Here is a 17,990-nt window from a genome sequence, read left to right on the forward strand (position 1 = left end):
GTGCAATAATTGTAGCGCTATCGTGTACCGTTTTGGCATAGTTCAGGTCATGAAAAGCTGACAAACAAACACTCAAACTCACTGACAAGATGAGAGTTTTAGTAATATATAGACAAAAGATAGATAGATAAATACCTGGCCCCAGTGAGGTTGGTGTTTGGGTGCCCCAGTGTAAAAAGGATATTAAAACCACAGGGAGCTGACAATCATTGGAATGCAGTTGTCTCCTGTTATGCATTGTTAACATTAGAAAGTGATTTTGTTTCAGCTGTAAGTGTTTATGTCATTTAAAGAGGAAATTAACTTTTTCTAAGCTGTATAACTACAGTATCTCCTGTTCTTATTTCTTACATCCTCGTGATCTTAAACTGGAAACTAGTCATTTTCAGCTGTCTGTGATATTTGTGCCTTGACTATCATGGCAAAACAACCCACTCCAAATCAGCCATCATTAAGCCAGAGACTGAGCATACATATATACTACGCCCATTTGTTTTCGGTTTCATGTACATAATCACCCTTTTTTAAATGTAAAAGTAGTTATTTTTGTGATGTTATATGCCAACATGCCTTAAAAAGTTAAAAACTAAATTTAATCTTTTTTAACATTTTATTACAAAAGGTTACTACAGTTTAAAAAACAAAATGTATTAATTAAAGCAAGCAGTCAGGCCCTTAAACAGCTAATAGGCATTTTTTTCTCAGACAACTTTGTTCTCATCACTCCATCATGGGAAAACATAATCCAAAAAACATTCCTGAATTCCAAAATCAGATCTCTCATTATATTTCAGTTTGTCATGAAATTCCTTATTGAATAATTAAAGGTGGAGGATAGATTCCGTGAAACAGCTTCTTGGACAAATTTCCTGTACCTATTCCAGGATGCTGGTCATCTAATGACTTCTAATGATGTGTCCCGCTGTTTACTCATTGTACAAGTGCTTTCTTGGCATGGGCAACCATCATTCTGCCAGTTTTACAAAGTTCACACTTTATTAAATGCAGGTCTAGAACATCCAACACACGAGAGCTGAGAGCCTTAGAAGATTCTACCAAATGTGTAATTTAGTAACAAATACACAGCATACTCTGTGTTTGAAATTTTGTCCTATTACAATCAATAGACCTGAATTTTGATAGATGAGTACAATCTGCAGCTTATTTAAAATGTGACTGAGGACAAATGTCAGGAATGAATGTAACCCTCAATTTACCAATTGAATGGAAATAATCTGTTTCTTACTGTTAAGGGTGGTGAACTCCTCTTGGAATGATAACTATAAGTAATACCCAAAGCATTAGGGCAATCGGGTTGGTACAGCAATGGTCCTTTTCACTCATATCCCTCATTGTCAGTGATGGGATGCAGCATCTAAATAGCACAGCTAATTGTACGTTTGAGTTTTAGATTCACGAGTTCAGAACAAGGTGGATTTAAAAGGAAGTGGTGGTCACTGTGAAGTTAATTGGTGCGTTAAGTGGTTAGTGCTAAGGTGGAAGAGAGAATCTGAAAGCTCAGTAAAATCATTAAATAAGTGACATGCCTCTTGGGAGTTCATTTGGTTGAATGGAGAAACTATGATTTCGACATGGGTTGCGGATCAGATTTTAGGTATTTAAAAGTGATCTATAGCCATAATTTTGGTTAATATTCCCCTGTGGAACTCGATAGCATGTGGATGGTCAAAAAGCCTACGGGTTATCAATTAGTCTCATTTCCCAGTAAACTGTTTAGCTCTGAACATATGGGTTTATTCAAGAGTTTATTTTTGTGTTAAAGGTTCAGGAGTTTCAACATTTTCACTTGTTTGCCTGTGAGGAGTTACAAAATCAAAATTCTTTAGTGAGGTTATAATTTCCCATTCAGTTCTGTTACAGTCACCAAGGACCAACTCACAGCAGCCAGCATTGATTTAATTTGTGATTCATGAAGTAATGACTCATTTCTAAGATGTGAGCCAGATGCAGCAAGTTTTCCTTCACTAAAAGATTTTTGCTTGGAAGGAATAAACAACGAATTGCTTGCCAGTAGTGACATGAATGGAGATTTTATGTGACACGACAAATGTCCAAATATTACTTTTGATTTGGGCGGCACGGTGGTGCAGCGGTAGAGTTGCTACCTTACAGCACTTGCAGTGCCAGAGACCTGGGTCCGATCCCGACTACGGGTGCTGTCTGTACGGAATTTGTACGTTCTCCCTGTGACCACGTGGATTTTCTCCGAGATTTTCGGTTTCCTCCCACACTCATAAGACGTACAGATTTGTAGGTTAATTGGTTTGGGTTTGTATGCTTGGTATAAGCATAAATTGTCCCTAGTGTGTGTAGGCTTGTGTTAATGTGCGGGGATCGCTGGTCAGTGTAGACTTGGTGGGCCGAAGGGCCTGTTTACGCACTGTATCTCAAAACTAAACTAAACTAAACTAAAAATCACACAAGCTGAATTTCAAATACAAATGTTGCTGAACGATGTGAGTCAGAATCATCAGGTTTCAACCCTTAATCTGGATCACCAACCGCATACATGTCTTGCTTTTAAAGGAGAACTAGAGGTAGATAGCCAACATAAATGGAGTTATTTCTCACAACTTGGTACCTTCTATCCATGAGATCGCAACCCATACTCTGGTTCATAGGATAAGCATACCAATTTCCTTCCAACTTTGATGTCAGGAATCAAAACATTGGGTTGAACTGATCCCATGACCTATCATTCATAATTGGAATTGCTTGGATCAACACCCCTTCCCCCCCGACCCCTGCACTCCACACATTACCTGAACCTGTAATTAGCTCTTGAATGCTCCTCGTCTGAGCAGAAGCCCAATCTGCTCATCAAACTGCAAAGTTTAGATCACTTGGAAAACTCAGATTTATTGCCTAGAACTCTGGCGGCACAGTGGCGCAGCAGTAGAGTTGCTGTCTTACAGCGCCAGAGACTTGGGTTCGATCCTGACTACAAGTGCTGTCTGTTTGGAGTTTGTACGTTCTCCTTGTGAATGTGTGGGTTTTCCCTGGTTGCTCCGATTTCCTGCCACATTCCAAAGATGTACAGGTTTGTAGATCAATTAGCTTCCGTAATATTGTTAAATTGTCCCTAGTGTGTCGGATAGTTTTAGTGTATGGGGTGATTGTTGGTCAGTGCGGACTGTGTGGGCCGAAGGGCTTGTGTACGTGGTGTATCTCTAAAGTCTAAAGTGTAAACGCAACTGTTAACTACCACTGTTTAGTGGCGGGTATATGGCATGAACCACCAGAGGTTGTAGATGAGGCAGATACAATAACAGTTAAATACATTTGGACAGAATATAGATAGGAAAGGGATGGAGGGATATGGACAAATGTGGGAAATGTAGAAACAAGGAACTGCAGATGCTGGTTTACAGAAAAAGACACAAAGTGCTAGAGTAACTGAGTGGTTCAGTCTGTGGAGAATATGGATAGGGGCATCTTGGCTGCCATGGACAAATTGGGCTGAAGTGTCTGTTTCTATACTCTATGACCCTATGATATAAGATAGCCTGCTATAGTTTAACATGTGGTTGAATGGATATAAAAAATCATCTGTAACATGTTAAACTAGATGGCAGTTCTTAGAATTTCACCATTAAATTTGTCCAACTCAATTTCTGAGTATAACCTTCTCTGCTTGAATGTTTCCTTCACTGCAATGTTAATATTGGCAATGATATTAGTGCATAAAAGCATGGGCTATGCAACCAAATAACTAAACTATTAGCTTGTCCCTAATGTAACTGATATTGTGGATTGGTCACCTATTATGTAAAGCGTGTAATTTTCAGTTCTGTTTGTTTTCACCTGGGGCAGATTTGAGATTCTCAATTAAATGTTTGAGGATATCAGAGACAGAGAATGGATGGAAAGATGTCAAATGTGATGCTGCTGAGACAGTCAGAAATGAGAAGATTTTGTCCAGTCAAGGCAGAAGAAAAGTAATAGGGCAGAAATGTAGGGGACAGGAAAACTTGGAAGTATTGGGAGTCCACTCAGAAGAAATGTTTGGTGGGATTTCATCTGTAGCAGGGGAAAGGGCAGAGGGAAGTGATGGTAAGTTAGTGAGTATGGCACAAAATGCAGAAAAGAGAGGAGCTTTTAGTTTTAGTTTTAATTTAGTTTAGTTTATTGTCAAAGTTTTTATGTTGCATGCTATCCAGTCACGGAAAGACTATACATGATTACAATCAAGTCAACAATTTTGTGTACCTTCGATATTCCAGCATCTGCAGTTCCCTTTTGAACACGAATACAGTGTATAGATACAGGATCAAGGGAATAATGTTTTGCACAAGATAAAGTCCAGTAAAGTCCAATTAAAGATAGTCCAAGGGTCTCCAAAGGAGTACATGGTAGGTGATGGCGGCTCTCTAGTTTGTGATAGGATGGTTCAGTTGCCTGATTACAGTTGGGAAGAAGCTGTCCCTGAATCTGGTGGTATGCATTTTCACACTTCTGTACCTTTTGCCTGATGGGAGAGGGTGGAAGAGGGAGTGTCCGGGGTGAGATTTGTCCTTGATTATGCTAGTGGCCTTGCCAAGACAGTGGATGTATCAGAAGACCAACATCATCTGCCAACATTTTCACTAGCCATTTCCATTAGCCCCATTTCCTGCAACTATCAAATAGTTTGTCAGCTGGAATGTACTGTGAAATGCCTTTTGTAGCCTAAATTCTTTGCAAGCAGCCCAAGTCTTAACAATTGAATGCCAGTCCTTTTCCATCTCCACTCTTTGATAGGGTGATCAGCTCAAGGATACAAACGTCTAAATTATTGTTTTTTAAAGTTCTAGACCTCTGTGGCCCTAACACTACTAAAGATGGGGCCTCCGCGATATTAATGCTGTTAGATATTACACTGTTAGACTTCCTCATGTTGCAGAATGTCTTTGCTCAGCACTTGTCCAGTGTGAATGTGCTTGCCATTTATCAGCACCTGCCTGACGGTTAGCCAGAACATGCATGAATTATCTCCATATGCGAGGAGCTGGAAATAGAGTAAAATATTGTTCATTCATCAGTGAACATTCCCTCTTCTGGGTTTTGTTGGAGGGATGCCATTGATGGAGCAGCTGAAGATAGTTTGGCCCAAAACACTTCCCTGAGGAGCTACTGAAATGTCATATAGGGAGCACAGAACATAGGGAAGTATCATGTGGGAACGGGCCCTTCAGCTCACTATGTCTGCGCCGAACATAATGTCAAGATGAACTAATCTCATCTGCTTGCGCATGATCCACATCCTTCCATTTTCTGTACATCTATCTAAAAGCCTCTTAAATGCTGCGATCGTATCTGTCTCCATCACCACACCTGGCATCGCATTCCAGGCACCCACTACCCTCTGTGGAAAAAACTTGCTTTGCATATCTCCTTTAAAGGTTGCCCGTCTCACCTTAAAGCTATGCCCTCTAGCCTTTGACATGTCCACCCTGGGGAAAAGGTTCTGACTGCCTACCCTACCTATGTCTCACATAATTTAATATGCTTGTGTCAGGTCTTCCCTCAATCTCTGGAGTTCCCAGAGAAAACAACCCAAGTTGGTGGGTTGTTCATTTCCAACAACCATAACAATCACTCTACATGCAAGGTATAACTCCTCTCTTTCTCTACTGACTCCAATTTGCAGGGCTTCTCAATTTGTACACTGCCAAATGTTGACTCGTCATCAAGGGAAGTCAATCTCAGTTCTGCCTTAAAATTCATTTTGTTTATCCATAGTTGTACCAAGGCTGCAAATAAACCTGGAGTCAAATGGTTTTAGTAGAACCTTAATGGAGTATTAGAGAGCACATTATTGGTCAACAAGTGCCACTTGATGGGCTACTGGCAATACTTTTCTTCACTGATGATTATTCAGAATTATCTGTATATAAAAGGCAGAGTGAATTCCATATAGCCTGCTCCAGCTTAATCAGTCTACTCCCAATGCTCATTGGAGTGAAATAAAGGTTTGTCAACAACTCCATCAGGTCGCACTTGTAATGGATGCAAATATAATGGAATAGGGTGGCACAGTGATGCCGATGCCTCAGAATGTCTGGTTTGATCCTGGGCTTGGATGCTGTCTGTGTGGAGTTTGCATGTTCCCCCTGAAATCCTGTTGGTGTCCTCTGGATGTTCTAGTTTCCTCTTAAATCTCAGAGACATGTAGGTTTGTAGATTAATTGGCCTCTGCAAATTGCCTTCAGTGTAGAGAGTGGATGAGAAAGTGTGATTACATAGAACTGGTGTGAACGGGTGATCGACGGTCGGCATGGAACAGGCAGGCTGAAGGGTCAGTTTCCATCCTGTACCTTTCAATGAGTTGATTGCAACAGAGTTAGTAAACCATGGTAAAATGGTGCAAGTAAGGAGAAAAAAATGATTAGGGAATAGATTATGTGTAAAAAGTAAATGTATGCACATTATGGTTGATGTCAACTGCACAAATTAGCCCCATTATAGTACGATATAAATTACTGAAATGTATGAAGTTATGTGGTAATTCTTCAAAACATGTCTTAAATTCTTGGCCCTGTTGCATAATTCAGTCACATTTTTAGCTGCTTGTTTGGAATGATCAAGGCAGTGGAAACAATGAAATGGCATTTGAGAGAGGGTGGTTCTATATGGGACTTTTTTGTGCATTCCCATTCTTGTTATTATATTTGGTGTCTTTTGTGGATGTGCATGAAAGTATCCATTGGCAGGTGGGATGTCAAGAGAAATAGTTTCAGCCTCATTGATTGATGCTCAGTGATTTACTTGTGTAATTTTAAATACTGCAACGTATGATCATTCCGGAAAACATTGCACTGTGTTTATTCCATCAACACAAAGAGTTTTACATGTTAAGGGCTTGTCCCACCAGCATGCGATAGCATGCGTCTAGCGTGGCCAAACGTGGTCGCTTGAGGCGTACGGCCTCCCGGAGCCGGTCCCACTTCGATCGGCGGAGGCGTATGGAGTTGTACGGGGCTGGTCTGGACATTGCGCGGGCCTCCAAAAATCTTGCACTCTCCGAAAATCCCGCGCGACAACGGCCTGTCGGCCCGCATCCGAATTGAGGCCATACGCAGTCCCGCACAACTCCATACGCCTCCGTGGTTCGAATTGGGACCGGTCCCGTGAGGCCGTACGCCTCAAGCCACCATGTTTGGTCGCACTAGACGCATGCAATCGCATGCTGGTGGGACAGGCCCTTTACTCCGGGTGCAAAGTATCAAAGTATTCTTCCCCCCCAGTCAAAACGAGTATGTTAGAAAAACAGCACTAGAGGTATCAAATAAAATGCAACAAGTGCAAAGTAGATGAATTCCCCATTGTGTTCACCTCAAGAGCCAGAACTATTAAATTCTTGTGTTCTGCATCCTGCCCTATTCTTCCTCAGAGGCACTCATCTCATTCATATATGAGCAAGTAACATTATTTCCCGGGTAGATGGGTAGAACTGGCCAGATTACTTCTCAAGAGATCATGGTGTGGGATAATATATAGTAACAAGGATGGAAGATTGGCTAAGTCGCACATTGTGTAGTGATAAGGGGGTCGTTTTTTATGTTGGCAACCAGTAAATCAGTGAAGTGTCGCAAGGATTTGTGCTGGGATCACAGCTGTTTATAACATATATTGATAATTTAGAGGAAGGAAGCCAATGAGCTGTAGCCAAAGCTGCTGATGGTACAAAAGTAATAGGCAAAAGCAATCTGTGAGAAGGATACAAATACTTTCAGAAAGATATTGATAGATGAAGTGAGTGAGCAACAAATTGGTAAGTGGTACAGAGTATGAGAAAGTATAACATTGTTCACATTGGAAGAAGGATTATAAAACAGTTTATTGTTTAAAGGGAGGAAGAATGCAGAATGCTGCAGCACAAAGGGGTTTGGAGATTCACTTACAAGAAACATAGAAAACCAACATACAGATTTTGGACACAAAGTGCTGAGTGTGTCAGCGGGTCTCTGGAAAACATGGATAGGTGTAGTTTTGGGTCAGGACCCTTCTTTCGACTGCTTGTGGTGGTGGGGTGGGAAGAGGAGCTAGAAGAGAGGAGGGGCAGGACAAAGCCTGGCATGTGCTAGGTAGGTACAGGTAATGGGGAGCTTTGATAGTTAGATATTTGGACAAAGGCCAGAAATGAAAATGAATCATTAGGATAGATGAGGTGCGGTTGTTGAAGCCAGGGAAATTATTATAGGTGGGAGGGGGAAGAAGGGAAATGGTTGTGAGCCCAGGTAGGGTACTGGGAAGAGAAGGAGGTAGGTTTGTAGGTTAGTTACCTAAAATTGCAGAATTCACTGTTCATACAATTAGGGTGTATACTCAAACCGAATATGAGGTGTTGTCTCTCCAGTCATTCTGTGGCCTCACCCTGGAAATGGAGGAGAAACATAGAAAATAGGTGCAAGAGCAGGCCATTTGGCCCTTCAAGCCATCTATTCAATAAGATCACGGCTGATCAGGAGCACAGGAAGGTAAGGTCAGTATGAGAATGCGAAGGGGAGTCGAAATGGTTAGTAACCAGGAGATCAAGCAAGCCTTGGTACACAAAATTGCTGGGGAAACTCAGCGGGTGCAGCAGCATCTATGGAGCGAATGGACAGATGCTGATGGATCCTTGATGGACCGAATGCAAGTGTTCGGCAAGACAATCGTCACGTTTATGCCTGGTCTTGCCGATGTAAAAGAGGCCACATCAGGACCACTGAATGCAGTAAATGAGGCTAGAGGAGATGCATAAACCTTTCTCACCTGGAAGGACTGTGGGGTCCCTGGATAGGTGAGCGATAGGGACAGGTGTTAGATCTCCTGTGGTTGCAGGGGAAAGTACTTGAAGAGGGAGTAGGTTAGGTGGGAAGGAATGGGTGAACCAAGGAGTTGTTGTGGAGGGTGCAGTCTCTGTGGAAGGCACAATTGGTAGGGATGGGAAGATATGACTTGTGGTAGGATCGTGTTGAAGGTGGTGGGAATGTCAGGGAATAATGTGTAGATGAAGAGGCTGGGTGAAAAGTAAGGATGAGGGGAACTCTGGTCCAGGGGAGTATGAAGAAGGGTCTTGACCCGAAATGTCACCTATCCATGAATCTCTAGAGAACATGGCGAGTTACCCCAGTAGTTGGTGTCCTTCGGGGAACTCTATTCTTGTCCATCTGGAGAAAGGGGAAGCAAGAGTAGAATATGGGCACAGAGGAGATGTGGGTGATGGATCCAAATACACACTGGCACCATCCCCCCAACTCTTTCTCAGCTACAGCAGCAACTGCATCAGGACTGCCACCTGTACCCCTACAGGATTTCATTAACATTTACCACTAACCTACACCCTGCTTTTAAATTTACTTGGACCATCTCAAACACCTCCCTATTCTTTCTTGATCTCTTTGTCTCCATCACAGGGGACAGATTATTGACTGACATCTACTACAAACCCCCAGACTCCCACCCTGCATCTTGCAAAGGCGCTATCCCCTACTCTCGGTCTCCGTTGCATCTCCAAAGATGTGTTTTTCCAGTCCAGGACATCTGAGATGTCCTCTTTCTTTAGTAAACATGGTTTGTCTTTTCCTGACATATGTGGATCCCTCGCCCGTGTCTCCTCAGTGTCCTATAGTTCTGCTCTCACTCCCCCTCTGTGTCCACATATAAATGTTGGAAATCGGAAAAACTAATGGAATGTTGGCTTTTATTTTAGGGTATTGTGTTGAAGTATAATAGTGAGGATGAATACTTAATTGTACAAGGCACTAGGGAGACCACATATATGAATTATGTTGATCCTCATATTAAAATATATATATATATTCTCATTAGCAGAAGTTCAGAGAAATGTTGTGAGGATATTGGAACTACCTTCAGAGGAACCATTGAATAGATTGGATCTGTAGAATAATGAGATTCTGAATGGGTTAGACAAGGTAAATAATACAAAAGTATTTTCCGTTGTGAGAGAGTCCAGGATGAAATGTTGGGTCTCAGAGTTAGAGGATACACAATTAAGACAGAGATGCAGAAGAATTTCTTCTCTCAATAGATTGTGAGGTTTTGGAATTCATTGTCCCAAGATGAATCCTTAAATATGTTCAAAGCGCATTTAGATAGATTTTTAATCAGAAAGGGAATCAAGAGTTATGGGTAAGTGTTTGGAAACTGGACGTCAAGAAATTGAGACGCGCGAGATTGCAGATACTGGAGTCTTGAGGAAAATACAAAGCGTTGTAGAAACTCAACAAGTCAGGCAAGATCTGTGGAGTGAAATGAATGGATGAGGATTTGAGTTAGGAACCTTCTAAAGTCGTTTCATGTCAGTGATATACAAAGATATACAAATACATTTATGAAATTTCCTGTATGTACAGTGGACTCTGAGGTTTTTAAAATGGGTCTTGGATTCTAAAGTTACATCAATACACAATCTTGGTGATCTAATCTGATTGTAATTCTTATGTTAGTATGTTCATAGCAGATTCCCAGTCTGCTTCCTATGTTACACTGTCATCATCATTTTGATTTTCATTCAGGAGTATTTAGAACAAAATTAAAGTGACAGTTTAATCGCAGCTACATTATACAATCACATAAATGACAGTTTTGTAGTGTTTATAAAACATGTGGCACCATATATTTCCTGAAGAAGGACCCCGGCTTAAAACATCACCTATCCACATCCTCTAGAGATGCTGCCTGAGCAGCAGTTACTCCAGAACTTTGTGTTCTATGCAAGATTCCAGCATCTGCAGTTTGTTGTCTCACTATATATCTTATACTAATTGTGTTCTATGAACCGTTACCTTTGTCTAATAGTTTAGTTTGGTTTATTGACACATGTACTGAGGTACAGTGAAACGCTTTTATGTTGGGTGCTATCCAGTCAGTGGAAAGACAACACAAAATTACAATCAAGCTGTCCATAGTGTACAGATACAGGAAAAAGGGAATAATGTTTAGTGCAAGATAAAGTCCAGTAAAGTCAGATTAAAGATTATCCGAGGATCTCCGATGAGGTAGATGGTAGGTCAGGACCGCTCTCTCTCTAGTTGTTAATAGGATAGTTCAGTTGCCCGATAACAGCTGGGAAAGAATTGTCCCTGAATTGGAGTTATGTGTTTTCAAGCTTCATTACCTATATCATGATGGGAGAGTGGAGAAGAGAGAGTGTCTAGGGTGAGACTCATCCTTGATTAAAAATTTACTATTTCATCTTGAGAGAACATTTTCTGCATTTTACCTACTTTTTTTTCAGGTATGTTTTTCAATGTATTATAACAATTCAGAAGTTGCCTATTGATACATTAAAGTATCTTATGTTCACGCCAAAAGTTGTGAAAGCTAGTATTTTTTGACTGAACTATGTTTTTAAAAATGTGTTAATAATGATTCAGTACAGCAATCAGATAATATATGTTACCTGCAACAATGATAATTCCAATGCAAATGAGGAAAACGAGAAGATACAGGACAACTATTGCACATTTGATGCCTCCCATTGAGCTCCATCGGTTGCAGATATTGCTTGGTGTCCTTCGTCTCCCAGTTGGCCCTAAGCAAAATAAAAAGTATAGTTACTCTTTTATCCTCTTCCCACATGTATGCATTGCAAAAAGTACTGCACAAATCGTGTTAACAGTGTTAACGTGTTTATGCACTAAAGTCTATTTTCAAAGCCACCATGTGCAATGAATGCTGAAAAATATCAGCATGTTGAGGAAAGAAGTTTGTGTTGAACGTATGAATTGGCTAAATTATGGTCATTATTTCAAATAGCCTCAATGGTTTAGTTTTGGGAAATGTTTCTTTACCAGAAACAGCTTGATTACTCAATAAGGAAAAATATTCTTGTCACAGAACCAAGTGTTCTTGATGGGGTTTTTTTACAGACTTTGGTGTTTCCGCATTGCGGCACAGGTCAGGAATGGTCTGAAGGTTATTTAAAATTCCTCTCCACTGCTGGATTCCACATTAATTCTCGAGGTGGAACTCAAACAAGTGAGCTGAGGGATGCACTTTGCACCTGGCCTCTCAACCTTGCTCCAACCATAGCCCAACTGTGAAGCGCTGTCTCAGTAATCTTTATGGGGTCACTGGTCTAGAATGAAAAGACAAGTCGTAGTAAGTGTCCACTTCTACTCATTATTTTTATTAATATTAATATTGTAATTAATTTTATCAACTAAATGTATTTTAAAATAAATTCATTATTTATGGAGGGTGAACATGAGACAGGAGCTGAGCTGAACACAATCCAGCAGAATATTACAATATTGGGCACTTATTCAATTATACTTTATCCTTTTAGTGTTCTGTTGCATATATTTGGAGTAAATTATTTTGCTTCCATAGCAACTAGGAGGATTTCATTCTTTGTTTTACAAAAATACAGCACCACAGCACAGCTGTTAATGAATGACACATTTAAAGCCTTTTGTAAATTGATTTTCCAAGTCCTCAAATAAAACTGCCAGCTCGAATACGGCAGCAACAAATTAAAGCAGGGTTCTTTCGTTGTGGGTTACACAGACTGTGACAATATAAACCAATGTGCAGTTTTTTCATGTCTGAATGCGGTTCGTACGTAGCAAGAATTTAACTAGTTGAGTCTAACAAAAGATAATTCAGGTCGGGGTTAATACCAGGACCTTGATGTACACTCCTGATACCCTGTTGATGACTGTCAATATTTTTATAGTTGTAAACATTAGCAGGAGACATTTTCCTGGCAATAGAGGCAACTTTCAGCATTTTCTTTTCACTGAATGGCAACTACAACTTGGCAGGAATGCCTGAATATTCTAAGACCGCAGGTAATGTGATCGTTAACAGAGAGATAATTAACAGTCTGTGCTATTACCTGAGCTTTGTGGCTCAGTGTAATGGAACACACCTTTCCCAACTTGCATATTGTCAGTGACAAACTCCATTGGATCAAGCGGGGCACTGCTCATTAATGGCGCTGAGATTGACAAATGCATTTGTGATTTGAAGTCAATAAAGACTGTAAAGGATTGATGTTTTCCTTTTCCGGCATTTCTTTTAATGTTTCCTTCTTACTCTTACCAGAGCAACAAATAGAGATTGCAAGAACGAACATTTCAATGGAACCAGTGTGATTATAATGAACGTGCATTATTTGTGCAGTTTGAAGAAGTACTTCAAGTAGTTTGATAAATTATGGGACAGTTTACAAAGTCATCATTATCCCTGTCATCTGTTGGAGGCAGCATGATTTTTCCATGAAAACATCTGCCTATAGTGAACAGACGTATCTGGGAGTAAGTCCAGAGAAGGTTGAAGCATTTATTCATGAGGACGTAGCTTTGGGGAGCCAAGAAACTTATTCAGGCACATTTCCAAGCTATTTTGAACTATGTACTCAAACCACCACTGAGAACAAGATTCCTGCCCACAAAAAGCGATCCTTAAACACCTCAGTCGTTTGTACTTCTGAAAGAAGATCTCTAGATAGTGTTCAAATATATGGAACCTACTTGTGTCATGTGAATCTGCTTCCCTTTGCTTTCATGTGCACATCATTTAATCTTAAGTATAAGTTCTTCCAAGCAATTCTTCAAATTAAAAAAAAGGACACAGGAGGTTTCAGTGTGACGACATTGGAATAGATTGCACCACCTACTCTAACTATCTGCTTTCAAGGTGGTCCTGGATCTAGCTGGGCAAAGCTCATTGGTCTTGGTGTTTTTATTTGGCATATCAACCATTGTTACATGGGTATAATGGGCGATGTGAACATATTTGTTCTTGTAACATGTGCGCCATATGCAATATCAGTTTACAACCAATAATTATTGCTTTCATGCTGTTATCCCTTTGAAGTCAAAGTTATGTGCTGAACTGCTCTCTATACACCAATAATGGGCATCAAATTCTCCAGCGTCTGTCTCTTTGGATTGTTGCCTAATGCTGAGATCTTTCATAAAACAGGAATCTTTGTTGATACAATAGTTTGAATTGCTGACTTTTCCAATTTGTTAGAGAGTGAATGAGGGGGATACTGGATTGTGCTGTCAGATGTGCTGGTTGATTAAATCATAAAATGTAGATGCTATGCCTGAATCAGAATGCAGAAAGACTACCTCCCTTTGACTTAACACGCCGAGAGAAAATAAGCTGTGTGAGTCGCTTGCGATAGACAATAGCAGAACAAACAAAGCTTCCTAAGCTGTTGCATTTCCAGGCAAGGTAACTGTCTAAAGAATGGAAAGAGTGGATAAAGAGCTTGTATTTGATACAAAATCTTTCACAGCAGATAATCCAAAGCAAACTGAAGTAAGATTGTAATTGCATTTCTTTGGTCACAAGGGAGACCTATGTCATAGCATAAAATCCTTAACTGAAGCCTTGGAGAATGCATTTTATACTAGACTAAGTGGTACCCATTGGATCCCAGCATCACACGGGAGGGCTGGTCCCCCAATGCAATATTCCACCTCTCCACCAATTCCAAACCAAAGGCAACACAGCTTTAGCATTTCCAAACCAAAGGCAACACAGCTTTAGCATTTCCAAACCAAAGGCAACACAGCTTTAGCATTTCCAAACCAAAGGCAACACAGCTTTAGCATTTCCAAACCAAAGGCAACACAGCTTTAGCATTTCCAAACCAAAGGCAACACAGCTTTAGCATTTCCAAACCAAAGGTAACACAGCTTTAGCATTTCCAAACCAAATTTTCAAACCACATTAAGGGCACTGACAGGTCAGTAAAACGACTCACAGTTTAGTAGACATGTGTTCAGTGTTATTCACAGCTCAGACTGAGAGATGTGACCCTCCCGCTCCCCCCAACTTGCAGAGACTGACTGAGGCACTCAACACTTCCAGGTTTTATAGTCCCTGCGGAAGGGGTGTGGCCTTCAGGAGAGAGAATCTCAACATTTTTAAAACACTAATAACTCTTTTATTTTTCATCAATGGGAAAAATCCTCTTGTCCTGTGCAGTGGAGGGGGACTCTGAGTAAGATGACCAAAAATCACTGCCGTAAGTGGCATCGCTTTTTCTAAAATCAATATATAGAACAACAGGAAGTGGTCAAGATCAGACTTTTAGTAATATAGATATAACAATTACATGATAACATAAATGGTAATGGTAAAACTACTGTTAATGCTTCTTTAACTGTAATTGGGAATAGGTTTAATCCATTGATACTTTCTTAATATCAAATAATTGTAATTTTGTAGATTTATTGGACTTCCTTATGAGGGAATGGATTATTAATGGAATTCTGAGGTAACACCAACTATGTGTGATGGCATTCATTTCAATCAATATATAGACATAGAAAGCATTAGCGATAGCCTAGCTATGTTGAATGGCCAACAGACAGAAGTACATAATGCAGAAGAGGGAAAGATCTTACGAAGTTTGCTTAATTGTTGCAATTATAGTGGATAACAACCCGAGTAGCCAAGAAAGAATTGGTCTGTAGAATGGGGGTTGGAAAATCATTTCAATAAACATTGCACAAGAAGACATCAAAAGCCCATGGGATAGATGAGGTAGACCTGGAGGTAGTGACAATGTCAGAATTAGAATATCAGTTGAAAGCTATGGGCTCAGGTCAATTATATGGAAGAAAAGCCCATCAGATTAATTTATGCTAAGATGCTGAGTCAAGAGCAACCAGGGAGACTGCTAAAGATGCATAATGTCATTCTGAAGCAAGTATTTAGCTTAATGGTGGTGGTATTGAAACCAATGTGTTATGTACTATCGATGTACATAAAGGCTGCACTTAAAACATTGTGGGAGACACTCTTTGAAGTTGGTGAGCCAAATGAATAGGTCATCCTGCACCTTCTGTATTATTCCCAGAAATACCTGCCATTGTTGTTCCACTGGCATCTCTGATAGGGCCCCTTTCCAGTCAACTTTGGCCAGCTCGGCCCTCATGGCTGCATATTCCCCTTTGCTCAACTGTAATACTGACACTTCCGATTTTCCCTTCTCCCCCTCAAATTGTAGATTAAAACTTATCATATTATTGTCACTACCTCCTAATGGCTCATTTCCTTGAGTTCGCTTATCAAATCCTGTTCATTACACAACACTAAATCCAGAATTGCCTTCTCCCTGGTAGGTTCCAGTACTAGCTGCTCTAAGAATCCATCTTGGAAGCACTCCACAAACTCCCTTTCTTGGGATCCAGCACTGACCTGATTTTCCCAGTCTACCTGCATGTTGAAATCTCCCATAACTGCCGTAGCATTACCTTTGCGAAATGCCAATTTTAACCCGATTCAACTTGCACCCTATATCCAGGCGACTGTTCAGGGGCCTGTAGATAACTTCCATTAGGGTCTATTTACCCTTACAATTCCTCAGTTCTATCCATACTGACTCTACATCTCCTGATTCTATGTCACCCCTCTGAAGGGCCTGAATTTCCCTCCTTACCATCAGAGCTACCCCACCCCCTCTGCCCACCTGTCTGTCTTTTCGATTGGACGTATACCCCTGAATATTCAGTTCCCAGCCCGAGCCCTCTTGCAGCCATGTCTCTGTAATTCCCACAACATCATACTTGCCAATTTCTAAAGGGCCTGTCCCACTTTCCTGAGTTACTCACAAATTCTCCCGCGTTTTCCCCTTGATTCAAACTCGGAGAATGTCTGTAGCGAGTCCGTAGGAGTCCGTAGGAATCCGTGGATATATCGTAGCAGCTCGTTATGCCAGCCGTAGGTACTCGGGGCATCAGGTAAGTCGGGACGTTTTTTCCAAAAAAAGTCCACGAGTAAAAAGATAGTCGGGAGGAGGAGTTCGCAGATCACAAAAATCTTGATTTTTTTTTAAGGTTCTTTCAACTCGGCAAATGACTCGGGAAAGTGGGACAGGCCCTTTACTGAGCCTCAAGCTCATCCTCTTTATTTCTTATGCTTCTCTAAAATTCCATCAGCGCTAGCTCAGTACTGGAGGGGGAGAGTGGACTCTATGGTGGATGTGCTTGAGAGGCATATGAGGAGCAAGATGCTGGTCATCCTCGACAACTCCGGGCACCCCCTCCATGAAATTCTGGAGGGTCAAAAGAGCACACGGAACAACAACTGGCTCCTCTCCCTGCGCTGTAGAATCCTTCACCCCTGCAGCCATTAGATTTTATAATACTGACCGCTAGGCTGTATGGGGATGCTTTGCATTGTTAATAGCTAATTATTTGGTCTTTTTAAGTATTTATTGCTTTCAGGTATTGTCCATATTGTATATTATGTATTTTGTGTCAGCTTTTGTTCTGAATGTGTGGGTTTGTTGGTTGTTGGCTATTGGACATCTGAATTTCCCTGAGGGGATCAATAAAATATTGATTATTATTATTATTATTATTATTGTTGTTATCAAATTTGTGAACTTAAGCATAAGAAGGTAAGAAATGGAAATGGGGGTAAGCCATAAAATTCTTCAATCTACTGCATCATTCATTCATCATCATCCACTTTTGCCCATTCAATTTCTTTATTGTTTAAATAAAGTCCAAGTTCTATGAATCCCAGCCTTGAATACACTCAACAGATGAACATCCACCAACCTAGGGGGGTGCTTCATGTATTTGCTGTACCTCTCATCTCAATCCCAAATACCTAACCCCTTTTCTAAGATAATTGATTGTGGTTCTTGATTCCCAGCTTGTGATAACAGCCAGCGTCTCTCCAAATCGTGAATGTCATGGTGAGATTTCCCCCCCTCCCCTCTCATTCTTCTGAAACATCACTAGTAATCCAATCTTCGTATATTTCTCCTCATTGAAAAAAATCCTCATTCCTGAAATCAATCTAGTAAACCAGCACTGTACTGCACAAAGTAAGAACAAAAGTAAGAAAAGTGGAGAACAAAACTGCAAAATATTCTGGATCTGAGCCCAGACCTTTCTTGGCCCTTAGTAATTTGTTGCAAATGTTGCAGAGTTGCTGTGTACACTAAGAGTCATAACTGTGGGTAGTCTGCTCTTGCCACACTGTAAATTGAGAATGAACAC

General features: G+C 40.7%; 1 protein-coding gene across 3 annotated transcripts in view; it reads right to left on the minus strand.

The window, feature by feature from the left end:
• The window catches only part of scara5 (scavenger receptor class A member 5), a 101,532-nt gene that overhangs the window by 70,163 nt on the left and 13,379 nt on the right, over positions 1–17,990 (minus strand). For all 3 annotated transcript variants that reach the window (XM_033021103.1, XM_033021102.1, XM_033021104.1), the window contains exon 3: positions 11,411–11,542. In XM_033021103.1, coding sequence (XP_032876994.1) covers positions 11,411–11,542 — 132 coding nt within the window. The remainder of the gene's footprint in view (positions 1–11,410; positions 11,543–17,990) is intronic.

The sequence above is a fragment of the Amblyraja radiata genome, chromosome 5, assembly GCF_010909765.2.
Source record: "Amblyraja radiata isolate CabotCenter1 chromosome 5, sAmbRad1.1.pri, whole genome shotgun sequence".
Lineage (NCBI taxonomy): Eukaryota > Metazoa > Chordata > Chondrichthyes > Rajiformes > Rajidae > Amblyraja > Amblyraja radiata.